Consider the following 27,952-nt stretch of genomic DNA (forward strand, 5'->3'; position numbering starts at 1 on the left):
ATAACTTTTCCAATCGCGAGTCCGCTGGTGGATTTCTTAAGAAATCTTAAGAAAAATTTTGTAATTTTTGTGTGTACGGAAAATATATAATTTAATTTACCTTAAACCAGTAGATATTTTATATTTTGAGACGCAAAATATGATTTTGCAAAACAAGTAAAAAATATATTAAAATTCTAAAAACTAGTTATTATAGTTAATAGCAAATGTCAGAAATAGGGATGGGAAAACGAAATATTGCTGGAGTTTTGACATTGATCGATTGTTTCCCAGACTTGCGATTTTAAACCTTATTTGTTGGAGTTAAGAATTATAATCGTTTTGTATAAACGGGTTATTTTATGTTCGCGTTAATTACTCAGTGTTGGGAACCAATCCCATGATTTATTGACAGTGAATGATGAAATATAACCTTGAACTTTTGTCAACTAAGTATAATAAAATTAAGTAGGTAGGCGCCGGTAGTAAAATTTTATTACACGCTTAACTATATAATTTGGTGAGTTTTTTTTAGCTTCTGACTGAGTCTTTAAAAATAATGTAGGTATAATTTTGCGTCTTTATAGTCCTTAAAAATTTCCTTTCTTAAGTCTCAGTAAAAGGACTCATTAAATCCACAAATCCTAACGATAAATAAACACAATTAAATATTCAAGTCATACCAACAAACAATTCGAGCACAAAAAGGATTATTTTAAAGTAATGTGCTCATGTTAAATACGTTCCATATTCAAAAGCCTCTCGAGTGACTCAATGTTTAAAACGAGATTTTTAAAGGACACACAAAATCATCATTGGCATCGAATTATACGTCCTAACTCGTTATGAGGCAAGTAAACCAACCCAAGGAGGACAAAGTCATTGAGGTAAGCAGTATAATTATAAAACTAGTCCCACACGCTTAAATCAAATAAAAATAACTCATTAACATCAGTTTTTACTGTGATTTTAATTATATTTAATAGTCAAAGTCTTAAATGCCATTGTTATGTCTTCTTCATAAATTCACAGTTCACATGTTCCTATTCCAAATTTAATTGAAAATATAAAAAGTAGGTCAAAATTTAGTATCATCTCTCTATTGCAAAGTGTAACGCTTATTGTGATCGAATTACTAAAATAATTCACAAATCAAATTGATTTGTATATCTAAACCTTTAATCTAAAAGGCTTAGCACAAAAGCCGTTAAACCAAACCCAACAATGCAACGCTGACCTACATTTTAAAAATGTCAAACGTCAACATAAGACAAAAGAGTATTTACTACTTACATGACAACAACACAGGCACTTAAAAAAAGTAAATACACTTTTTATTTTTTTTGTGAAATGTCAAAAAAGCGCGGGAAGCATGCGGCTGCGCTCGCGCCGAGCTCGGTATAGAATGACGTGCCCGGAAGCTGGTCGCCAGCGTTTATATCTAGACATTTAACAGTTATGTTTGAAGAAGCTATGGTGGACATAGAATAGGCATTGTGATTCCGTACCGTACATGTGTATGGTGTATTGGTATGCCGGTGAGGTATGATTATTATCGATGGTGTGTGAGGCTTTCGTTCATCATCTTGTAATGTAAGGCAATTATTGGATCTCTTTAGTTATGTAACCTCTTTTTTTATTTAGTAATTAAGTTATATATTTTAATTATTGTATCTAGGTATGTCGTTCATTAAACAGTGTCAGCAACTCCCAAAGTTTTAGAATTATATTTAAACAAAATTTATTTGATCCTCACTTTCCCGTTAACTTTTTATTTCGAAATACGTGATCGTGTCGCATCGTGATGTTTTATTTGTTCATGTTATATTTATATTTTAATACATTTACAGGTTTACTAAGGACTATAATAATATTTTAATACCTTTTGTTGGTTTATTTGATTTCTACATCAGGCATTATTTAGCGAAGAATGGTGTAGTAAGTAATAGACGAAAATAAAATAAAATTAAACAAAATATTAACTACCTAAATATCAATCAACTTCTAATTTTAATTTTTTTTTTTTTTAAACCAATATAAATTGGTAAAAAAAATCCTTTAATTTATTTATTTTCATTAAAAAAGGTTTAATGCCACCTGTTTGCAATAACACCTAGCCTGCACTATTCCTTAAACCAAACTCTAATGGGTAATAAAACTCAATCAAAGAATAGAACAATAAGCAAAATTATAGATCAACAACCTCACATCAGAAGGTTTCAAACAAGAGCTGATGACCGCGTCTATTCTAAACATTAATGAGTCTATGTAAACCGAGATATCGGGCACGCGAAACCGATAAACGCAACAAAAGAAATCTCCTCTGGTAGAAAGGTCTGCAAAATTAAGCGCCACTCAGATAGCCAGTGCACATAACGATCAATTTCTTTTTATTTATTGCTGCCCATTTATCGGATTCAATCTTTCTTGACGAATGTTTTAACTAAGTAGGTGAATTATTTATGTTTTTTATGCGGCATAGATATTTGTTTTTTCTCGTCTTGCTTTCATTTGATGGTCCTTTAAGATAATAACTTGTTTAATTTTAAAATTTTAGCTTATAAAAAATATTTTTTTATCTTTTCCAATCTTATGGGCAATGAAAAAAATTGAGTTGATTTAAAAAAAATCGTCTTTTAAATAACAGAAGCTCAATCTTCTGTTATGTTAAATGTAAACTAAACAAAAATAAACTTCCCAAGTCAAATCCATTTAAGTGTTCTAGACTTTTCATGTTTCAAACATCTTAATTATTGCTACATATAAATTCCATTCGTTTTTTCCGCCTAACATGCCATTTGTTCCTGCGGAAGTCATTCCAGCATATTCATATTTCTAGGAAGTAGTGTCTGTAGCCTAGGACCTAACACAACGTCTTATAATAATATTATTCTAGGTGTGGACGCGAGAGAACACACCATAGAGCGCCGTCTCTCTTTCACAAATGCAATTTGAGTATTTTAAGAGTGAGTGGTAGCCCCTGTATTCAACAGTTACTTTATCAACAAGATTGCTTATTATATTAGATTGATTCCTTGCATGTTCAAGCGTAATTTAATTATCACGAATGTCTTATTATCCTACCGAGGTGAATAAAAAATATTTGGCATAGATATCGAGTGTCTTGTTTAAATGGATAATACTTGGCTATTGTCTCTCGTATATCCAGTAATATCATCTTTTGTCATTTTCCTACGCTTTTCACTGCGTTCTTCATCAATCTTTCTGATGAGCATATACAATTTACAGACCAGTTCAAATTTCTTAAAATGAAGTTAGATGTTTACAGATAAGCTTAATATTCGATTATGTCCTATTAAAACAACTTTACAGTGAAATCCAAACAAGCTGACTTTAACCTTATATTATTCACTTGTATCCACAAAAGTATTAATATGCACTATGGCGTAATCAAAGCCCAAATATATACCATTGACAGCTGTTCAAATAATGACCTAAATACCCCATAGAACGACTTAATAATGAAAACAAAGCAATTTCGTAATGTTGGTAATAGATTGTTAGATAGCGACCTTGAATAAACACTAGAAGTACTAAAGGGTACGCCAAGACACAGGCCTCTAAGTAATCTGGTCAAACAGTTTAAGAGACGTTTAGTACCTATACAGCCTCAATGCACTGTGCATGTTTTATGGTTTGAGGATAGAACAACCGCCACACAAATTTTGAATTAATTAGTAAAATATTTCCAAATTTTCTTAGAAAAAGTTGTAATGTTAATTATACTTCTTTATTTGTTTAATCCGCGGTGTTAAAAACCTATGATGATATTTGTAAGTATGGATTCAATACAACTTATATTTTAAAAGGCGTATTCAGTCCGTCGCTTTGTCGTCTATACCGATGACCAATCTAAACTACGTATATGCTTAAATACTAGTAGTGAGTGCTTGAAAAAACAAAGTAAAAAGCTTTCGTGTAAAAGTGAATTAACAAACAACTAAAATTTTGCTGGCTCAGAATATTTGGGAACACAAAACAAAAATGTTCAAAGTCTGTGGTACTGCCTTTTAAGGTAGTAAAAAGCTAATGAAGATTCTACGTCTGCATTCCTTTTAAAAGAAAAAAAAACAAGAAATATCTAGTATCTTTGAAAATCGATTCCAAGTTCAAAGTTTACGACCGAGCGTTCAGAACGCAAGCTTAAGGAATCCACTTCTTATTTATAGTTTTGTTTACATGTGACAAAACAAAACAACGAAAGTTGACCGTTTACCTGCAGTCTGCTGTTAGGCCGAGAACCACAACTTCTATGCCCTTCTTGGAATCTTAATCGCTTTGTTTGTTACCCCTGCATGTACAAAATTCATGTCAGCAAATACCAGAGGGTTTAGTAGCGATCTTTTATTTTTTCATAAACTTGTATAGTGTATATTGTCGATTTGAAAGATTAGGTGTTTCAATGGAATGCAATTTGAAATGTATTTTTATTTTTTAAGGTCATAAGCAAAGAGGTTTTGTTAGTTGAGTATAAACTGACATAGTTAGATAGAGAAAAAAAGTATTGTACTAAATAGAGACAGTCCAGGATTCATTACTGGCTCTCATTTCTAAGGTTATGGCCATATATCCACAAAGGGAATACCCCTTTGGGAATATATACAGAAAAATAAAATAAAAAAGTGTCTTGTGGACCATGAGCATCGAAAGGAAAATAAGTACTAAGTAAAATAATATCTTCACGTGACATAAATTTTACTTTTACTATTCAAAAAGTCTAATAAATCAAACTTATAACTTTTACTCAATGCAGTTTTTGTAATCTAGTCTCCAATCTACTGAAAAATAGCTCTTATCTCACACGCAATAAGTTCTTTTTGCTACTCAGAAATGTAATCAAAAAAGCTCCACTTACAAGTGAAATAAAAAAAACTATGCATCACTTTTTTAAAACTTCGTGAGCGGATTCAAATAAAGTGGATGCCATTTTTTTACTGACAACAAAAAACGTTTAAAATACATCGTAAATATGAAGGCTTGTACTCAAATTCTACTTTGATAATGCATCTTACTTGCAAGCGCCAATACTGAAATTAATAGAGGCTTATTTATGATAGAATATTTATTTTCGAAGACTGATGGAATTGAAGGAAATGACAATAATAATTGAACCTATTCGAAACGAACAAAAAAGAATTATTATTATTTTTGCCTTGCCCAGTGTCAGTGCTGTGCCCCTTCTAACCATTTCACTATCAAGGCACTTATAAAAGTTAAGCCCATAGTAAGGTGATAGGACATTCAAGACACTGTGTCGAACGTTGACACAAGAAGGGTTTCTAAATAGCTATAGATGTGGATAATCTTAACAAGTAAGTACGATAAACAACGGTATTAGAAACGACAAAAGTTGATTTAACACGTATATTTGTAAAGCTATTTTTTCTAGTTCCATTATCATTTGATTAATATCTATTTAAAGCCTTAATTAGCATACAAGTCTTAAGGAGTGTTTCAATTAATGTTGTTTTGGTTTCACCAAAATTGAATCTGGTTTCCAGAAATATACCAGTTTCACATCAATTTAGAATGGGCCCAAGTGATGATAAATTACCCTTTCACATTATTTGCATTTTCGAAGGTACAGAGGTGTTTCACTTTTTTGGCAAAACATGTTTAATGTTTCCTATCTAAGTTATGATGTTTGTTTTCTATTCAATCGATAAATTCTCTAACCTGATGTTGTGCGTCAACATATGAATCCTGAAGAATGTTTTGGCAAAAGTGACTTAAATAGTCAGAAATTTTCAGATCTCACAAAAATATTTCGTTACAATTACTTATGCACCTACGGAATATTTTTATGCAAGCTGCAGCTCCTAACTTAAAATCCATGACTTTTTTGCAGATCTAAAGATGTGCAGATATAGTATCACCTTTTTCTCATAAAGAACCAGTTCATATTGATAGCAAAAAACAATCGAGCACTCGACGAACTGTAAATAGAAATAGATTATGCTTTTGACGAGGACTTTAAAGGTTTTATAGATCATTAGCATCTGAGTGCTCTGATTGTGTCACGTCAAAGCACAGCTTTTATTTGCAAAGGTTAAGCAGAGCAGTAAGCGTCTCTAACGCTCGCAGATAGAAAACGCAAAAAATGTAGGTCGTCCAGAGATCATTAGAGCAAGCAGTAACGGGTTGCTAACGAGGCGACTTAGGTATATTTTAATCTTTCAACTTTCAGTTGCTGAGGAAAGGTGGATAAAGGTGGAAGGTGGAAAGGTGGTAATGGACATAATTATACGAAAGTATCTCCACACTTTATATGTTCTTTTATAAAAGAGAGAAAACTGGTTCGAAGTCACCAAAGCTATATTAAGGTACAACAGAATCAGATTTGAAGAAATAAGCCTTTGTGTTTACGTTAATCCGAAATTCGTAAAGTTTTTATTTGTTAAGTAAGTATGACTGATATTTTTCAGTTCGAACTTTTTTCGTCTTCGTTTTTTTTTGGCTGAGGTCACTGCTAGTCATAGGTAGTGCCCGATTTCAAAAACTGTATTTACTGATTGGGTTAGTCGTAGATACATTTCCAATAATATTGTTTTCTTATCTTTTAAAAAATATTAAGATTCGGCAGAATCAATTAGTTAAAATCTCCTGTGAGAACACTTTTTTATATTTAAAAAAATACATATCCATTATGTTTAAGAAATCTTCTTATCTGACTAATTAGCTCTTTTAGACAATAATTTGTATCGACTATAGCTATGATCTTACCAATCCATTTTGCACGAAACAGCGGCAAAAATATTTTCATCCTATAGATAAAAAATGACAAAACTTTGAATGTAAAAAACATAACAAGTACCCCTATGCAACATTTCATGGTGTAATCAAGGTGTCTGTGTGTATTTAATAATAATGACCAGTGTTACCACACCGGATATAGTTGAGCATCATTATAAATCCCATTGTGTACGAGTATCGTTCTAACATAATTGCAGTATCATGATAGCGATCGACCCCCTTTAGCGCAAAAATATTGGCATTTACATCCCTTTTTTTTAACAATGAAAGTATTTATTTGAAATCTCATTCTAGTCATTTGCAATAAAAATATTGCGAAGCTCATCGTTATTTTATACTTATTACTCAACCAGAAACTTAATCAAAGTAAGTCCCGGTTGGTTTGGATTTTTATGCCCTAGGTGCAGGTTCAATGTATATGCAGAGAAGTACTAATGTTATTTTTACAAATTTATGTGTACTTTTTTAAGTACTTTACTTTAAAATAACAGTGATAAAGAGTGAATGAAATCATCGTAAGGACACCTGGACACCCAAATATTAGAATAATGCATTCGTCAATCGACAGGTGCTAACCTGGTGATCAATGCTCGAACTTTTTTCATTTAGGAAGAAGCTTCTGCCCAGCAGTGGGTCTTATAAAGCCTGGGATTAATAATAATAATTCAAAGGCAAAGTTTAATTTACTTGCACTCTTGCAATTCATATTTTTTGGCTAAAAAAACACAAGGTTAATACGTGCCTTAATTAACTTTATTGAATACAAGTCTTACACATAGCTAATCTTATATTACTGTCATAAAATAATAATCACAATTATACCTACCTACAAAAAGCTATTAAATATCAAAATAGCGAGAGAACCATTTTCTCCAACCACTCCTGATTTTCTCCGTCGTAGCAATCGGGATGGCTTCCGTTGACTGACTGGACTGCGACGCATCGGATGAAGAAGAAGCTGGTGAAGAACTTAAAGATGACGAATTCGAAGTTGAAGTAGACTGACTAGTGATTGGTGAACTTGGAGAAGAAGTAGAACTTGAGGTAAAAGGTACTCGGTTCCAGATGGGTGGGCTGTCCGCCGGCTGACTGACAATAGGCCGTAGTGCAACCCACGGCTCCAATGGCTGTTGGATTATAGTTGGCGCGTTCGGGACTGATTTGATGGGAGGCGTTTGGGATTTCAATGGAATTTGATCTGGAATTAGCAGAATATGTAATGTTTAGAAAAATGTAGGCTGTGAGATAAATTAATTACTAAGCATTACAGAATAAATGAATTTAACCCTATTCTCTAGCTTATACGTGTAGTGTGTATAGGTGCAATGAAAGACTATATTCTAGTGTAAGATATGGCCAAGAATTCAATTTAGTGAATTCATGATTTGATCATCTTACGAAAATCTTTGTACTCGAGGTTGCCTTTTTGACCGGTTTTTATTTCAAATCTCTGGCTCTAATATACCTTCGTATAATATTGTTGTTTAAGAAAATTATTTACGATATTACTTTTAACATCGAATTAAATTCATCTTTTTATACGTGTTTTACTGTGTGTTTGTTGTGTGTACATAAATAAATAAATTAATTGCTTCGCAATGAAAAACTTAACAGTAACAATTACCTGCTTTAATTCCTCCATCCCCTTTAAACTCAGTAGGCTCTTCAATCTTCCCTTCAAACAGAATAAGGCCAAGTTCATTATCCCTTATGAAGAAGAGGAAAGGTCTGTCAACTCTCAGTTGTACTTGGTCATTGATGAGAGGAACAACCATGGCGGCGGTCGCTGCGGCTGCAATGGTGCCTTTCTCATCAACAGACATATGGACGGTGTGGTAGAAGCTGTTTATGTGGGCGGAGCTGTTGCCCTCGATAATGCCGGACAGGTTGGCCGATGGGGAGAATAGAGATGAGATACGCATCTGAAACAAAATCATGAATTTTTGGGATATGATAAACATACAATATGATGATAGTTATGTTGTATGGGTTAAAGAGGTATTAAAATGAAGGAGGTATCTTTATAAATCGATTTAATTTATTTCAGAATTTAAGTTACTACTGCACCACAAGTTAATCCTCCAAAACAAAACTAGTGTTTGAAAACTTTAAGCTATAGGATCAAAATGTTCTTCAAAAAATGCTTTCGAATCTTCGAACTAAAACATAAAATCCTGCTCATAATCAACAATTGCTAATCTCGCTTCAAAAAGTAGGTATATTAAGTGCTGCATTAGTCGTTGTTTCTTTGGCTTGATGATTCACGAAGAAACAAAAGCCTAATTTCTTTTTTTTCATCATCTACTTCCAACCAGCATTACTCACATTTTTCAACGTTGCAATCATATCATCGCTATACTCGACGTCGAACTTCGGCATGGTGAGTATGACGTCATTCGGCTCCATCATTTTGGAGATCTGAAGAAGTCCGATGTAGGGAAGGTCTCGAATAAGCGCCACGCCCGCGCTTCGGTCTTGAGGAACGAGCAGGATCATGGAATAGCGGCGACCCTGTGAATAGTGAAGGTAAAGATAATATTCTTCGATATAACATTCTCCTACCAGACAAAACTATGAAAGGTTTGACTATTTCCATAACTTTTCTTGAGGAGCCCGTGGCTATGCTACAACTGCAAAACTGACATCTACGGCAGTCTACTAATTGGTGTCGACCGAACCACAAATTCTTTCTTTCGATAAGCCATCAATAGAAAACAAGTTTAAACCATAAGGTATAATTGCAAGCATAGTAATGACTAACAACTATAAAATATAGTAATCCACCTTGAAAGCCTTACTCATGGAGAAGCAATGTTTCCTTTACTCCCCAGTCCAATAACTGGTCTGTTAAATACGTCAGTTATGAATATGCAATGAAAGGTTTAACAAAATAATAGAATCTAAGAAGGAAAGATAGTAGGAAAGATCACAATTACAACTTAAGACGTGTAAGATAGAATGATGTATGATTAGACTTAAAATAATGCATCGGTACCTACTAGTCTAAAAGTTTAAAAGCATGCATGTACCGTGCCCATAAACACTTATTAAATTAATTAATGTTTGAGACAAAAATTTATTCCTCGAAATCACACAATATTTTACAACAATTTAATTGTAATCTGCGAATGAAAAATACTATCCAAAACGTTAAGATTGAACTCTGAAACCATTCGGTAACATTGTTATTTTTTATTCTCCCTACCTGGTATGGGAGTTCCAAAGCATGTGCTCTCAGGTCCTCGATATAGGCGTAGTTCAGCTCAGCCTGAAGATCCATCATGGCGACAATTTTGCAGACGCCATCCTGATAGAAACAATCCCCATGTGTCAAACTTGGGTTGAACTCGTGTAACCAGCTGCTCTTGAAGTAAAGAGCATTCGTTATGAAAACCTCTGCGGATGGATTGATGTTGCCTGAAAATAAGAAAGAAAAAGAAACTGATAAGTTTAAAACTATATGAGTAAAGAAGAAAATAAATTGATATTATCAGGGATAGATCTATCATATTTATTTTTTCACAATTGGATTTAGAAGCCATTGAATTACGCTCAGTTTACAGTTTTGAGATATTTGTATGGACGAAGATATCGTCAATATAAACCAAACAGGCCCTATAGCTGATGACACATTAACCGGATATAAACAAAAGAAGGGACAATCAGCTCACTCGATTCTCTCAATACCTGATCTAATTCATAACCATAAGAACAATACCAATCTCATTGTGAATTATCATATAATCCAATCAGCCTACTAGTATTATAAACGCGTAAGTTTGTATGTGGCGAGGATTTTTACTCTTTTACGCAATAACCACTGAACGGATTTAGACGAAACTTGATACAAATATAATTTATGAGAAGAATTAACATATGGGATGGTTGGACGTGGGACGTGGGCCCGCGGACATTAGCTAGTTTTGTCATAAAGGCTTATCTTGGAAATTACTTTCTTACAAATTACTTCATTCCAAGGGGAAATAAAGCCTCACAGTAGAAGAAGCATTTTCTATGGACTTACCATCATCAACGATTGACGGAATTAGTCCTTTGGTCTTTGCATTAACCCATCCATTAATGGCTTCTGCAGTATGCTTTGGCTGTTTGAAGTCCACTTTCTTCACTTCAGAGTTATACATTCTTTTCAGAACCATCTCGAAATCTTTCTTCAGTTTCAGGTTCTTGTCCACAAACAGTCCGTTTGCATTCTCTATGGATGCGGTAGGTCCATTTGCCTGGAAATTAACAATAGACATGTAAGATTTTTCAGTACCTCTGTAGTATTTCTGTAAATACTATACTAGCTCGGAATATCCTCCAATCACGTTAGCTTTCTCTATATCCTAAAGGTTTTCCATAATTAAAGCTACTTTTACTGTTTATATTATTTTCTAAATACAAACCTAGAAACCAAATTTAGCGAAACGAACATGGATCACTCTTGATATACGTCTTAAGTTTGTTAGAATTTTGCTAAACTATGTTGTAATATGTTGGATAAGGCCCAAGACAGACGATAGTTTAACAGTGTAAAGATTTAAGAGCGTGAAGAAAAGCCTTTCAGATTGCATGTAGTTTGCTTGACGCAATAAATTATCGACCGATAAAAAATCTGTCATGTGTTTTATCCATAAAAGGTGCATCCCAGTCACAAACTGTGGGCTAATTGTTTTTTTATTTTCAGTGGATCAATTCCATCATTGTCGTAAGTGGCAACCATACTAATTAAGCAGTTGATCGATAATTTAATTTGAAAACCATTAAACACATTTGCAAGCCAAAACCAAATCGGCATAATATCCGTATTTTCATACATATCCAGATTAATTAACAGAGTGATTAAACTATCCACCGATAAAGTCTGCAAACTGCGGGGCTTTGAGTTATTTTTCTTATGGTATCGAGTCTATAATAAATGTTATTATTACTAAAGATTCTAGAATGACTTAAGAAAATCCTAAACTAAAATCCTAAAAGAATCCTACTTATCTACATGTAAATGTGACCTTATCAATATAACAAAAAAAATGAATATTTAGTCGAATATATGAGTCATAATACTCATAATACTTGTACCTGATCAAGTCTATTTTTGGAATTTCTGCGTCAAAACCTGTCTGCAATTACATGAGTTTCCAGAATTAATATGGACGAGCATTTCTAGTTTTAACAAGTAAAGCTAAAAAAACTGGATAAGTTTATATCATAAGCGGACTTTACAAAGAAACCGATGTAAGCTTAAAAATAACCACAATCATCAATTAAAATAATTAATTTAATAATATAATCTATAGTATGATCTGATTAACCTAATTGTCTATAATCGGGAACTTGGCAGAAAAGCACTCGCGCACTAGAAACAACAAAGGTTATTCTTTCTAGGATTTCTCGTCAACATGTCTTTTTTTTCTCCAATTTCAACAGGAAACAAACATTTCACATCACTAAAAGAAAAAAAACATCCCATTTACCTGCAAAGCAGTCAAATACATGCTCAATTCCTCCCTAAAGTCGGCTTTAATCGGGGAAAGTCTCAAAGCCGTCTTGATTTCCGAAGCCGTTGCCCCTTCAGCACCCTCCAACAGCATCCCAAGGGTAGACTTGATGCTAGCCGGAGATATCATCACGTTCCCCTTTCTGTCTTCGGCGGCATACCGAAGTAAATCGATGTCGAAAAAACTGAGGCGAGATTTTGGTTTTCCATTCTGACAGTCCAGACTTTGGAATGAAGAGAAGATTAAAACTGGAATGGAAAAATATGTCGATTTTTTATTTCTATTATTTTATGGCGAAATGTTCAGTTTTTCATTTTAGAAATTGAAAGGGGAAAATATTTTTTGGTGCTGCAAGCACTGCATAGATATTTTCATAGTATTTTCTTTATATTAGGAAGAATATAAAACGTCTAGCAAAAAGTTATTTCACCTTACGTCCTTTTATTTTATTGCTTACTTTAAAACTCTAACCTCTACAAAATCGACACAGTAACTTGTACAGTCTCATAGAAGTAAGTACTTAAAACAGTTTATGGTCTTTTTACTACGAAAGTAAAACCGACATTCTTATCAAGATCTTAAAGATAGTTGTGATTCTTCTGATCGACCAAAGAATCGAAAGCCGCGGTTTTCGTTCAATCACCATTTCTTGGTAGGTTCACTGGCACAGTACAATTGCCGAGATAAATTCTACGGAAGCAAACTTTAAAACTTGTATTTATATATCTCGTTATTTGTATTTATATAGTTTTATGCAATTTCCCTACTCTGAAAGGGTTAAGTAGGGACATACGTCCAACTGAAACCGTCTACTCTAATGTAACGTCTACTCTAACTCTGCTCTTCTGTGCCTTGATGATGTTCTCTTTCAGGGTCTATTCACCCCTGCTACTATTACATCGCTACCGTACGCGGGACTGCTTGGCAAAGGTCTCTAATTGCTTATTATCCATGCGACAATGCGGCTCAATTAATTTTTGCCGAGCAGTCTGTATCACGAATTGTACAAACGAATAATATCCTTATTATGTCAAACATTGCAGTGCATTACATATTGCGGATTTTCCCACTCATTTGTATATGTAAAAGTTTATGTTAAATTATGTACTTTCCTCAAACTTACTAACAGACTGATGCACACGAGGCCGATTTTAGTTGCGTTTTAATATTGATGTATTATTTATAACGATTTGAGGAATGGAATCAATTAAGTAGTGACAAGCAAAAAAAATAATATTATATGCATATAAATATAAAGGAAAACATTATAAAATATTAATACCATACAAATCCAATCTCAATTAAATGACAAAAACGAGTTCGACCACTTCAAAACAACAGTTTTTAGTGTTATATTAAAAGCAAAACTTACCTATAGCAACAGCCCTCATTTCGTTAACCTTTTTTTCAATATTCACATAATCAAACAATACAAAAGAAGGTGCGCTGAATAAGCGACCATTTGCACGATGGCTTGTAAACAGACTGGCTTGGAAATCTTGTGAGCCCAGAAACAAGTGTGACGCATTAATGACTAATGCGACCTTTTTTCTACAGTAACGAGTTATAAACTTAGGGGTATTTACGTTCGAACTGATTGCAATTCAATTTTATTTGTTTTTTTTATAGGTCTGTTTTCAAAAATATTATTATAATTCATAACGGATATGTTGATTGATGTTTTAAGAGAAATAATATTGATTTTAATTTTGGTCGATAATTTGAATTCGAGCTGTTTCCGCATTTAATTCATATCTACATGTAAACATATACCAATCAATAATAAATAATGAGTAAAAAACGATAATCAAGAAAGCAGTCAGGATATCGCTAGGGTTCAAGAAATAAATTATGTAGGTAATTGCAGGTTTTAGCCTGATACCGAAACAAATCTTAGTTCTGCGTTGGTAGAAGATAAAGGAAAGTGAAGTTAATTGGATCAGTTTTAACGGAATCTAAGATTCTCGGTGGTAAGTCTATCCAAGAATTGATCTTTAACGCGAGAGACGAGATTTCCAAGGCTTAGGCACAAATCGTATCCTTTTTTACTGCGATAATTGCTAGCTAACAAAAAAATATGAGAAAAAATCTTACATGCGGAAGTATTTCAATTTATCACGATTAATCGGTCTAACCGAGTGTGTAGATTGATTTGTTATAAGGCCTTTTTTCAAAGCAGCTGTTGTGTATATCATATTATTATATATGTAAGGTACAGATACACACTGAAAATTATCCATCCTCTCCTTCTAGTATTCTAAGTTTACTTTTTTGTGTTTTCCAAGGTGAAACGCAAATGACTTCAAACCCACGTCAAGGCAAGGCGTGGGAACATTTCAGACTTTCACCGACTAAAAACTCTCTTCTTCTTCTGCTTAAGTCATGTGATTGCTGCACGTATCTGAGTGTCTTTCCTCGAAGAATAGATGTAAAGAGTCCATCCCTCACTCCTCATAAGAATGGATGCGCTTCACGACGCACTCGTCCTTCGTGGCCTGTTAGCTGATCAAGTGACAGGGTTGTTCAAGGAGCCTACCATCAAGTCCTTAATTGATGTTATTAGGGTGTGGAAGAGAGATGCCGAACAACGTGTTTTGATAACACGCCTCAATAACCTTGGGTTTCTCGCATCTTTCTGCGAACTCCGGAGGCTGAAATTCCCCAAAAGTATCAAGAGTATACTGTGCACATTATGTTCATACAATAAACCAGGTTATAAAGATTTAAAAATTATGACTTTTCAAATATGATATTTTTTTAAACTTAAATAACCTCATCATTCTTTACCGATTTGACTGGTTCTTTTTGTATGCAAAAGCTTTCTTTTCATTGATATTTCTTGTTGAGTTATGATTAATAATGTAATTTTTAATACGTACAGGGAAGTTTGGAGTCGGTTTTTGTAAATTATGTGTAATCACTTATTGACAGACATATAAATCCTAAAACAAAAGCCAGTGGACTAAATAAAACACATACTATCACAATCATCATCTTTTATTCAAATTCATCGAACGACGTACAATGGCACTGTTTAGGTATTCCGTCTCAGATATGTTGTACAATCGGCAAGTAACACAAAGAAGCTTGACTATTCATGTCTATAGTAGATACTTAATTACTATTTTGTTGAGATTTTGGGAACAAATACTTAATAGGTGATAGCTTAAGAAATGGTCGCCATTAAGCACAAAAAAAACGCTATTAATTAAAAAAGAGTACTTAAATAAATTATCTAAATAGTGGATGCACTTGTATTTCAATATCTGATTCTTATTTTGAATCCAAAACTTGTCATGAGGTTCTTAATAAGCGAAGGAGATTTTTCTCCAGGGCCAAACAACGCCATCTATCGCTTATACAAATAAGTTTTAAGTTAAAACGCCATCTTCTCTCTCATGTCTATGTCTTATGTGCTTCGGTCATCTTTTATACAAGTTTGAAGGCGCCGTCAGCTGAGGAGGGGTCAGCCACGCGGCTGGTGAAGAGGAGCTGCCTGGTCGCCTCATCCTGAATGAAGAACAGGAAGGGTTTGTTGGCAACAACCTCCGCGTTGGCTTCGGTGTCCTCACCGAATTTGTTCACTAGCGATATTTCTGGAAAGGAGAGGTTATAGTAGTCATTTCTCATAATATAATTTCACTATCAATACGTTTTATGGTCTTCAAAAAAGTAGGTTAGAGGAGAAAATCCTATATATGGATCCATATAGAATGTCTAACATTCGCGTAAACCTAAGAAACCACTACATTATTATTACGAAAATCCTAGATATAATCTTACCTATTGTATATTTCTTATTTATAAAGAAGAATATTAGTTTAAACACAATTAATTCCAAATTAAGAGATTTTGTTCATAATGTAGGTACAGTTAAAATTAACCGGCCATTGTTTTTGTTTAACTTGGGACTTTTGACCCTCATCAACATTATGTAAAAATGTAATGTCAGTTCTGAATATTTAATTTACCTGTGGCGGAGTACGCTACACTGCCAAGTTCGTTGACCTCAATGCCAGACCTCTGCAGGACCTTGGATATTCTGAGACGCTGGTGCAGAAGCTGACCACGAGCGATGCCGGGGAACGAGGCAGTTTCCTCGAAGGCTTGTCTTACACCCAACTGGAAATTATGACACACTTAGTGAGCTTTCAATATCAGGTGCTTGAAGTATTATGGTAAATATGAGGTCTTATAATGAACCTAAGTCTAATTTTATATTGTAGAAGAAGTGCTCGCCTAGTGGTAGGAACGTCGATCAAGGTTTAAATCCCGTTAAGTAAGTGGAGGAAAACATTGTGAAGCCGGCACACGAGTTGCCTACAGTACATTTTAAACTCTGTCACCAGGTGTTCATCATCCAAACAATAAGAAAAATATTGCACCTTATCTCGTAACGTTCAATCAAAAAAAATTTTACAAGACAAAGTTAAGTCCATACTTGATGTTTTTTTAAAGAAGCAAATGATGCTCATTAGTGATGTAGTCTCATAAAAGAACTACAAAAAGGATTATAACAACGGTAAAACCAGCAATTTAGTAATGAATGCAGCTGGTAATCACCAGAACACTTAAAGATAAGTCAATACGGCCAGTTAATTACTTAGATTAATTAGTCATATTTGATTTTGCTTCATAGAGCTAATGTCTGCATTAATTATATTTCTTTGAAAGCTATTAGTTATTCTTATTCGACCAGTTTGCGGAATTATATGAGAAAAATACATGGTAACAGCTAGTCTTATCGTTTGTCTTCGACATAAATGGAGTTTGAATAAAAAATACAAAATAAAGGTAGTTTCTAGGTTTACCTGTTGATATGAAGGTTTATGAGCAAAATATTACAAATTTTGAAACTTAATGCTACAGCCAGTCAATGAAATTATTTTTTACTGTATTAAGGCTACTCCTAAAATTTCCTATTGCTCAATAATCCATGTATTCATCAAAAAATCCTTACAATAACAGTCTATAAATTTCCTACTGCTCTACTCCACAAACTCTTTTAATATAAAGAAGTTTCAATCATGACCATGTTTGCTCATGCTTGACAAACCACTATAGACTTACCTCCCTTAAAACGCCGTCCAGTTGAGAAGTGTACTCAAACTTGAACTTGGGCAGGGTGACGTCGACCTGGTGTTCTCGAAGGTTGGTCAGCTCCAGACGAAGGTCGCTGAGGTCGTTCAGCACACGAGGAAGACCCGTCAGCGAGTTGGGGACTATTATGTACATCGCGTATTTGTTGCCCTGCAAATTCAGTGACGATTAGAAAGATAAATTTTGACAGCTGGTTAACTTGGATTAATTGGAATAGTACTTATAGAATGATTAAAGTAGTATGTAGATTCCAGGTAAAACTAATATATGAATGGGCTAAGCAGTAATTTTAATCATGTAAAAAATCATAATGTGGGAATCTTCTGCTAAGCCAATGCTTGCCTCTCCCAAATTGGGCTACAACACCCGATTCTTGCGAATCGTATCAAGGCCGCATTTTATAACAGTAAAACAAGTGACAGCCGTGTTCAGATTTGCTAAGCGTCTAGTACGGATTTTTTTCTAATGCAATTGAAATCCCGTTTTATACCTATACTAATCATCAAACGAACAAATATATCAGCTGTTAATCCTCCAAGAAATTACCCTTCACGTATATTCGTAAACATTAACCGTGTCAATGACTTCACGTCGTGACCGAGTCGAAAACATATGACCAATGACCATGGTCTTCAAGATGACTATATAAAGTACATTTCTAGTACTTACAAGGTAGGGCAGCCTTAAGATCTTAGCGTCATACTTCGCAGACTCGACGTAATAGAATTTGTCGTTGACGTTCATGAAGGGGATGGTCTTCTGTATCTTGGGAGAGACGAAGAACTGGCCGTTCTTCGTAGCGTTGGGGGCAAACTGGTGGCGCCAGCTCCCCTTGAAGTATAGGGTGTTGAGAACCAGGACCACCATGCCAGCGACGTCATCTGGGTAATGGAAAGTAAAGCTTAAGTTGAATCCGCAAGGTTGAAAGTGACTTGGTCCCTTGTGATTTTAGGTAATAATAATAATTCTTTGGATATAAAATTAAATGATTCTTAATTATTTTTAGCCCTCTTTTTTACCAAATCTATGTAGTTAACCTGAGTTCTTAATTTGACTGCTACATCGGATTAAAGTTAAAAGTAAAAAAGGAATGTAAAAATATCCAATACAGATGCTAAGGATAAGGATAAAAATAAGGACTATTACTATTACTATTGTATTTAAGTGGTTTCGAATGTTAACCGATAAATAATGAAATTCTATGAACGAAACAGTGAATGTATGTGTGTGAACTACAGTATAACACAAGTCACTCAAATAACCCCGTAAAGTACGCAACGACAAACATTAGATGACTCATAAAAATTACATAAGGACAACTATTAAATAACATTGACCCCTTTATGTTTCAAGTCTATTGTGTGATTATGTCAACATCCGTCTTTTATACATTATTTTTACCTTTTTTACACTACGCGTAATTCCACAATTTAACACTGCCATAAAAATTAGCATTTTTTCACAAACAATACCCATAAGTTACGAGTTCTATCAGGATGCTAAATTAGTATGTTCATGTAAAACACGTATGCTTATAGTAATAAATAACTTGCTATGTAAAAAAAAAATATTAAAACTATCCGCTGTTGACACGAACAACATATCGTACAAAAAGTTGCTACATTTATCAATGAATAAATAACAACTGGGGGATCCTCATAGACACCCAACCGCCACCGGTAAGAAGCGGGTAGGGTCAGACTCTTAGTGACTTAGCTTAAACGTCTTACGCGTTTAGTTCATACGGCAATGCAGAACGAGTCATCAAAGCACTAATGTAGCTAATGTAGGTATTCTGACTGCTACCTTTAGTAGTTCTGTACAAAGATTGATCAGATAACCAAGTTGGTGACAAACTAGTATAATTATGATTCATGTTCTGTACATATGTTGTGTGACTCACTTTAAATTACCTTCTTTAGACTCGGTAAAGGTAAGCCTTGCAGTACATTGATTAACTTTTATTTTCTTTGAAGTGACTCAAAATAGGCACGATGAAATTGCGATAGATTAAATACTTCACTTAAACAGTAAGAGGTATTGATCAAATGACATCACCTCTTCTCCCTAGTACAAGTGATAGTTCAAAGATAGGCTATAATTATTTCGGTATACCTATTTTTTTTCACAATCCATTTGCTGTTTTTCGACTTTGTTAATTTTCGGTTACTGCTTCCAACTAAACGGTACAAATACCTTCATTCCATATCATGAGTTACTTTTCCCTCAAACAGCTATTTGTATACAATCATAGTACAATGAAATGATAGCAATCACTAGATATCACGGAGTTTGCTACTACAGCAAAAAAAATATTGTAGAAATTAGTAGTCCCATGAACACTTAGGTGCAAGAGGTAATGCAACAAACCTTCGTCGACCAAGGTGGGGATCTTTCCCTGAGTGGTATTAGAGACCCAATTGTTGATCTCTTTGGCGGCTATAGCAGGGTCGTTGAAGTTAACCGTCTTCAGCTCAGTCTTGTAGAACTCTTGCGCAATGGCTGCGAACCTCTGTCTGGGTTGGGCATCGTCGCCAATGTAGATCCTGCTCCCCAGGTTCAGGATGTATTGCGGTGACTTTTTCTGAAAACAACATAAGTCATTCAGTAAGCTATCGTCTCAAAAGATTTTGACTGACTTAAGAGAGGTGAAGAGTTGGTCAGTCAACCTGGTTGTCATCTCAATATGCTTCGATCAAATTTGTAATAAATAAAACAAATTTGATAAGGATAATGTTTCACGCAATACCCATACAATGTCAAGTAAATCAGGTATAATCCTTCATTACAAATCGTCATAACTAAACAGAAATAACAATACTTCTACATCATTTTATTTATACATAGATGCAGATTTACCTTCTGCAAGAGGAAATAAGCTAGTTAAATACCAGCACCCGAGCGATTCCAGTTTGACGAGATAAAACATTTGAGTGACGTCACGATGTGAAGGCTCCGCGTTTTCAGGGTTTACCAGACGGTTTTTGAAGTCACCGACTACTGTATTCAACGAGACTTGTAAAATTATTACTGTATGGGATCTTGGACCTAAATGACCCCGTTAACCATTTTCTTTTGTTTAGGACGTAAGATGGTCTATAACCTATCTTTAGTAAAAAATTGCCAGTGTTATCCGTTTATTCCAAAATTAACCCTAAATTCTATCGCGGTTTTCTAGATAAAAAAACTACTTCATTATATGCAGGGACGTGTTTCAAAAGCATTTACTAGTGGTAGTCATTGCAAATGGACTCTGGCAAGGACGCACTGAGGAAGCTTTTCAATATAGGCCAACCAGCCGCAGGTAAGCAAGCACCGACTAAATGCGGCAGACGTTGCACGGCGGATCAGATTTAATCATAAAGAGCCTGACACCACAGAGGGCATGGGTGTCTACAAGGATTTCCCGACTTATCAAAAATATTGGCAGGTATAACAAAATATAGTACCTATTAGTTCCAAAAGTGACCCTGTTCCAAACTTGACCTGATATTGACTTAACTTGACCTTGTTCCTATCATACCCGGTTTTCCCTAATGTAGAATTGATTTGTTACAATTTTATTTTATTCTAAGAAAGAGACGAGGAAAAACCCTGCTGCTTATCAATATTTTGATAAGTAAGCATATTTTAAAGCTATATTTTTTGCTACATCACTTAACTAAATAAAAAGCACAAATACATCTCTCAACATTTTCAGGTCGATTTGCAAAAACCTTTAGCACATTGTATGCACCTTGTCTACATCAAATATAATTACAATCAATCGCTACAAAGTATGACTATTAAGCAAAACACTGAAGCCTATTAAAACTACTTGTTTCAATAATTACTCTGAGAAGACTGTTTATAAATTGATTGACGATTAATAAATACTCAGAGATTTGATACCCCGCCTTATATTTTGTGCCGGCTTTAGCTTTAATATCAATTGTCATTTTGATTGCAGATTTAGCATTTGGTTTCAGGCATAGACTACCGTATTCTTAAGAAATGGGTTTCTAGTCATATGACATTTCTAGAAACGTTCGAATGTATGTCAATGAAATTACGTTTTAAAAGAACGTGGATAAGACTTGTAATTTCCTTACATTTTGAGGGATACTGGAAGACCTGTCATATAGTAAGACATCCCAATAAATAAACAAATTGGCAAAGTTGCTGGAGACCGCTAGAACACACAATAAACTCCATATAATGGTCGGCTTATTGATTTTCATGTGTATCATAATGATGTCGATAGGTTGTACTTAATACACGCGTCATCCTGTCCCTAAATTCTAGATAACTTAAAACAGTAGTCCAAACTAACCTGCAGCGATTCGATGATGGTGGAGAACTTCCTCCTGACCAGGTTTCTGTCTAGATCGAAGCCCAGAACAGAAGAGAGCTCGTTTTGTGTGACTCCAGTGGCCGCCTCTGTGAGGATAGCCAGAGCTAACTTCAAACCCAGAGGTGACAGGAGGAAGTTAGCGTCTGATGATGCAGCTACGCGCTGAAAAGGAATTACGTTTGATATGAATTTCTGACTGCTGGCAATTATCTATTTGTCGTCAGTCTCTCAGTCTACATTCTAAATACGGTAAACCAGGACATGCAATAATAACAAATCTCCGAGAAAGTTCAAGTCCGCATGCATAAATTGTATTGTCTTGTCATGCTCTTCAATTATTTTTTGTGTGTGTTTTTTTTTAAGGGAACTCTCAATTTACCTTCGTCAACGTCCAATCAAATTTATCATAATCTGCGGGCGCTGGACTGAAGTTGTCAGCAGAGTCCCAATAGTCCAAGTCTACTAGGGTGTTATTATCAGTAGCAGGGCGGACAGGTGCGGCCTGGCCAGGAGCGGCGAAAGCTGGTGCGGCCCCACCAAACACGGACTGCAGGAGCTGAGGGTCGATTGGGGGGGAGGCGGACGAACATACTGCGAGAGAGGCTGTGTGAAAGGAACATGGATTAGTACGTTATGTAACCTTTTTTCCTATTATGTTCACTTTTAGATATTAATAGCTTCATAACTGACTCGAGCTGTATAGCGTATGAACCTTCCTAGAAGTAATGAGCTTTCTATTGGTATAATAATTTTCAATATCGGTTCAGTAGTTCGTGACGTGGCTGCCTACAAACTTACAAACATAACCCTTTTTTTATTAGGATTTTTTTCTTTATCAATCGTCATCTTCAGTCAGCAAAAAAAAACAAAAGGAGGCAATTTTACATCCTGTACTACATCAATAGTTTCAGGTTTCAAGATCCTCTATTTCAATAGTGAAAAATAATAATAGTAGTTATTATACAATATCTCTATGACCTAAATGAGTACATTGCATAATGAGAACACATTATTTTACTATCAGTAAAACTTAGGTAAAGTAAAATTGTAATAAATCACCGGCACTGCAATGAAATGCTGGGTTTTCCACGGGGAAAACCAATAATTTACCTGCATGTATAATAGAAATAGTGTTTAAAAGGATTCGATATAGTGCGTGTGTTGACGTTTACTTTAATTGTGACACGCTAGTTTTATTTTTCGTAATGTTTGTTTGAAAAAACAAAATACGCTTTTCGTTTTTTTGTCAACAAAAACTATGCGGCAACACAAGACTTTAAATATAAAGTTAGTTGATTGTTATTTTTTCTTTAGTTTATTTATATTCTGACTAACTGTCCTTTCGAACTACGTACCGCCTAACAGTCGATGATAAAATACATTTTTTTGCAACTTTAACATTTTTATTACTACCGTTTAAACCTATAATTAATATTATAAGTATTTTCAATACCGTTTAAACCGATCCTTTCTTGAAGTCCTTCCACAAATATTTCAGGACTAAAATAGGATAAATCTGTCACCCGTTCTCGCGTTTTAGCTTAACTAACGAATGTTTTATTTTCAATTATGTTTCGTAATAAATAAGCCGATTACTACAATCATTTTTTCCTTCCCATCGAAGTCCAACAATTATACCAGAAAAACGCAAATAAATACTATTTTCTACATTGTCAGTGACATACTCATTGTTCATGTAACATGCAAATAAGTTTCCTTATTTTTTGTAAGAGGGACTTAACTTTATACAGTTTCGAGAATTGCGAAATAATGGCACCTATAGGTAAACGTCGAAATGTAATGACGCATTAAAAAATCAAAACATACAAAGTGGATAATTTTGACCGTATAGGTTATTATCCTCATAAACAGAATACATCAATAATAATAATTTTGTAGGCACAGTAAGGTTTCATCTGTCCTCCATTCAAATTATGAAGCTTCGATACTGATAGCGAATATACATGGTTTTTGGAAAAGTAGTAATGACCGGTTCGCAATGACGGTGGACCTGATAGGTCATCTTCGGCCTAGCCTTTTCCCAACTATATTGGGGTCGACTACCAGTCCAACCGGTTTCAGCTAAGTACCAGTGTTTACAGGGAGCGACTGCCTAACTGACCTCTTCAACCCAGTTACCTGGGCAACACGATACCCCTTGGTTAGACTGGTTGTCAGACTTTTCCAGCTTCTGACTACCTGGAACGACTGTCAAAGATTTAGGAATGACAGCCGGGGACCACAATTTAACGTGCCTTCCGAAACACGGTACCTACTCGAATGCCTATCTATGTTCCGCGGAACACCTTGTATATTAATGTTCTGATGTAAATAAGTCTATCACGTGAAAATTAACATAATTATTTTCTGCACGTGACAAGAGGTTGACTTATTTCCAATACCTACACAATATGGCAAGGTTAATGTCCTCAAAGTACCTTAGATTTATGGCTACTAGTGATGTAATAATCAATTTGTTATAATGGTATTGAGTTGTAATTAAACAGAAAGGCAATTGCGACATCATTTTATTACCTCTAGAACTTTAATATGGTCTATAAAGATGAATTACAGACGATCCGGATAACCGAGCGCTTTATATCACCACGTCAAACTTATTGTCCGTGTCATAGGTTCGATCCCCGCGTAGGACGATAGTTTATTGAACTGAAAAGTTCTTAATTATACCAATAGTGGTGAAAATCTCACGATTTCAAGGACTGCAAATCGACGATTATACATCATTTGAAATTTAAGTTTCCATACATCGTTTTTCATCAACATCAGAGAATAGAATTGTATACCTACGTAATTGATAAAATATAAACCTTAAACAATAAGTAAAAGTATTAACAGCAGCATACAAGATCGACGAACAGCAGATGGATAGCAAAATGTCGCCTATCATTTGACTTTTTCAAGCGGAATTTTAAAAAATATTGTACAAATTGATATAATCCTCTCTTACCTAATTGTTCTTGCATACACAACTGTCAGAGTATTTAAGATTAACAAAAATGCGACGGTAGTCTTTATAATATGCGTTCCGTGTTATCATTCGCGTGATCCCTGACCCGGTGATAACCTGTCGTATTAGTGGTCACTATCACATAAACATTACAAATCATATCAAACAACATTTTCCTTACCAAAATACATTTACTTTAAGGCGTACAAAGAAAAGGAGTTGGAGTATAATTACAACGATGGTGTACACCTTCGTTTATGAACAAAACATTTGTTGAAAGCGGCTCTGCCCACTACAAATCAAAAATGATCCCACAGGAATATAAAATATGGATAAAACTATCCTATCTGTCAATCCATATCATAAACTGTCTGTACACCAAATTTCGTCTAAATCCATTCAGTAGTTTTTGCGTGAACGAGTAACAAACATCCATCCATCCTTATAAACTTTTGCGTTTATAATAAGTTTATACGAGTAGTAGGCTCTCAGTAAAGTGTTTCAAATGTAAGGAATAAAGTACATTTCTACGAAATACATGAACTAACACACTTTGTTATACAAGTGTATGTAATTACGTACGTGTGCAGATGAGAATAGTATATTTCTAAGATAAATAAAAACCGCAAAGGTCTATTGTGTTACTAAATCGATTTGTTATTACTGGGTAATTAAGGTGCTATTAAACTCCGGTGGTTTGAGGAAACTGGCAGATGTCGACGAAGGCAAGTCTTGAAATTTTTATACATAATATACTTTATATCTTACAAGGTATACATGAACCGGTCACGTGCGAGTCGGACTCGTGAAAATGTGGGTTCAGTACAAATAACTCTTAGTATAAGAATACAAGTATTGTAAATGAAAGTCTTAATCAGACGATAGATTAAGTCATTCCATTGTAAGCTAAAGCAGACTGCCCATTGGTGACATACAATTTACGTCTTTTCTCGCCCTCTATTCTCTATTATTTGATTTTTCGTTTCACTGTTCCTAGACATTGTGCAGGTTTTCAAATACTTATCAATAGCAGAAGACATACAATGGTATTGTTTCATGTGAGCCCTCGCTGCCGAGTAAATGTAACTCCAAAGAATGAACTGTAGATGGTAAACACTTGGTTTAATTTAATAGATTAAACATGTTCCGTTTGAAAACTTTGAGGATGTGACAAACCCGTCCAACCAGAAAATGGAACAGGTTTCCAAAAGTCAAAACTTGATATTGACTAGTTCAAAATTATGATATCAACTATACGAACAGTTGACAACAAAAATCGAACTTGAGACACAGTGCCAAAACACTGCTTTAACAAAACTCCGAAACTGGTTAGGTTCTTTTTTATTGCCATTAGGCAATCGAATGTAGTTCGATCTCGTGCCACTGCACGATTTGACGCTAGTGAGAAAGTCCAAATTTGTTTCTTTCTTACTGGTTGTCTTAAATTAATGTTAACTATTGACAGACATGGGAATCACCACCTTCAGTTCTTCACCTACAGTTGATTTTCAATTGTGTTTTTTACCATTATTTGCAGTCACTTAATCATATTTGATGTTTTTTATAGTGTTTGCGGTTTCTAATGTTTAAAACATCGTCATTATCGTCCTTGCTAGATGAGTGTAAAAACCTTTGTTCAAATCACATAAATGTGAGATGACGTAGCTTACTCTAACTGCAAGTTTGACTAGTTAAATTATTAAGGCTACAAGCTTAAAATCTGTTCCTCTAGAATTTGCCTCAACGCTTTATAAGGAATCTATTTCCAAATATTTTTTTTATAAATTAACTTTCTTCATGTCTATACACCTGTGTACAGAAACCAGGTTATTTTAACGGCCAGTATCAAACTTAGGTAGATACTAGCGAAAAATTTTAATGAAGCTTTGAATTATTTTGCAAAAAAGGCAAGTAATGGCAGTGTATCTCAAAGTGCTCTGACAACTTTAAAACTCTAGCTTGAAGCTATGAGGAAAATAGAGTGGATATTTAGTTTACTTATTTCGATAATAATAAAACCGGTCAAGGAAAACGTTGCTATAGTTTGTTTACGGGATAAAATGTTACGTAGCAGTCTTTGTACCTAAATGAACCATCCGTCGTTTTTGCAAGAGATGACGTGAACTTTGAAGTGGAACGGTTATAAAGAATGTGTTAAAAGTTATTGTCCGAGTTTGCACAAGTTTAGCACCGACGACATGAGGATTTCGGGTTTTATAAAGAGAAACTAGTGGGACGACAAGTGGACGATAGTGATAAAGACAAAAATATACTTGATTGAGCCTTGAATCACACAAAGTCCTCAAGTCATAATACTTAATGACTTCCTAATGTCTTCGCATGTCAAAAAACTTAGAACAAAACAGAGTTTATTTTGTATGTTTATTTTAAATTGAATTGTCTATGGATTAAATGTTCCTTGACATCATGTATTCGCAAAAAAAGTAAGTTTTGCAAACAGACCACGTATAATCAATAACGTTGACCTTTCACATGTTAAAGGACAAACAGTTTTAAGCCAACCTACTGGGAAACTGAGCCGAAGGAATAATACAATGTATTAGAATTGTATTTAACTTGTTTTACAAGAAATAAGTAAACAAACTCACCGATAAACAACACAAACACTTTAGAAGCCATCGTGGAAACACTAACCATGAGGAAAACCACAAAATAGTATTTAATTTAAGTTCAACGCGGAGTTAGGATCCGGAATTTGCTGAGACCATCTGACTTTTATCACTATGTCTATGTACTGCACTCACGTTTATTTTACGTACATAGCGACGCGAGCTATCCTACCAAAGCGTTGTTCGCGACTAAGCAATGACCACAACGTTTGTGTGACGAGAAGCGTTTTTATTGTACTGACATCGCGACCGGTTTATCAACGTACGTCGGCCCGTATTGCCAATGAATGTTTGTTTATTGCCTTCATTACTACAATAGAGTATTTTAACTTAACGTGCTTAATTGTGGGAAAAAGTGAGATAAGTATAGAAATCGGTAATACGTGTTTTTAAAATCAGAAGGTTTGGAATACATGTGCTACGGGGTACTATTTTTTTTTCTTTGTTTGCAAGGAAGTCATCCAAACACACTCAGGCTATTGAGGACTAAAACCCAATAATTTAGGAAGAGAAATTATCAAATGACACATTCCACTTTGGGCGGAGTGGAAGGAAGTGTTCGACTTATTCTGACTAAAATTCGCCTATGTTCTTTCGCCCGGAATGTACCGAGGCCGCGGTAAAGCTTTCGGACAATTCTACTGGAGACTACACTACAGACTTTTATTTA

At 34.7% G+C, this 27,952-nt stretch overlaps 1 protein-coding gene across 1 annotated transcript; it reads right to left on the reverse strand.

The window, feature by feature from the left end:
• Nucleotides 1-7,484: 7,484 nt before the first annotated feature.
• Nucleotides 7,485-27,930, reverse strand: LOC113499599. The gene is made up of 16 exons (XM_026880112.1): nt 27,262-27,930; nt 22,064-22,287; nt 21,664-21,846; nt 19,722-19,935; nt 18,021-18,232; nt 17,322-17,501; nt 16,223-16,373; nt 15,687-15,847; nt 14,867-14,932; nt 13,624-13,855; nt 12,228-12,499; nt 10,778-10,991; nt 9,959-10,170; nt 9,079-9,264; nt 8,378-8,675; nt 7,485-7,951 (listed from the first exon to the last, which is right to left on the reverse strand). The coding sequence occupies exons 1-16, from the start codon at nt 27,308-27,310 to the stop codon at nt 7,593-7,595; spliced, it is 3,213 nt and encodes a 1,070-aa protein (XP_026735913.1). The 5' UTR covers nt 27,311-27,930; the 3' UTR covers nt 7,485-7,592.
• Nucleotides 27,931-27,952: the final 22 nt, after the last annotated feature.

Source organism: Trichoplusia ni, chromosome 12 (assembly GCF_003590095.1).
Source record: "Trichoplusia ni isolate ovarian cell line Hi5 chromosome 12, tn1, whole genome shotgun sequence".
In the NCBI taxonomy this organism is placed as follows: Eukaryota; Metazoa; Arthropoda; class Insecta; order Lepidoptera; family Noctuidae; genus Trichoplusia; species Trichoplusia ni.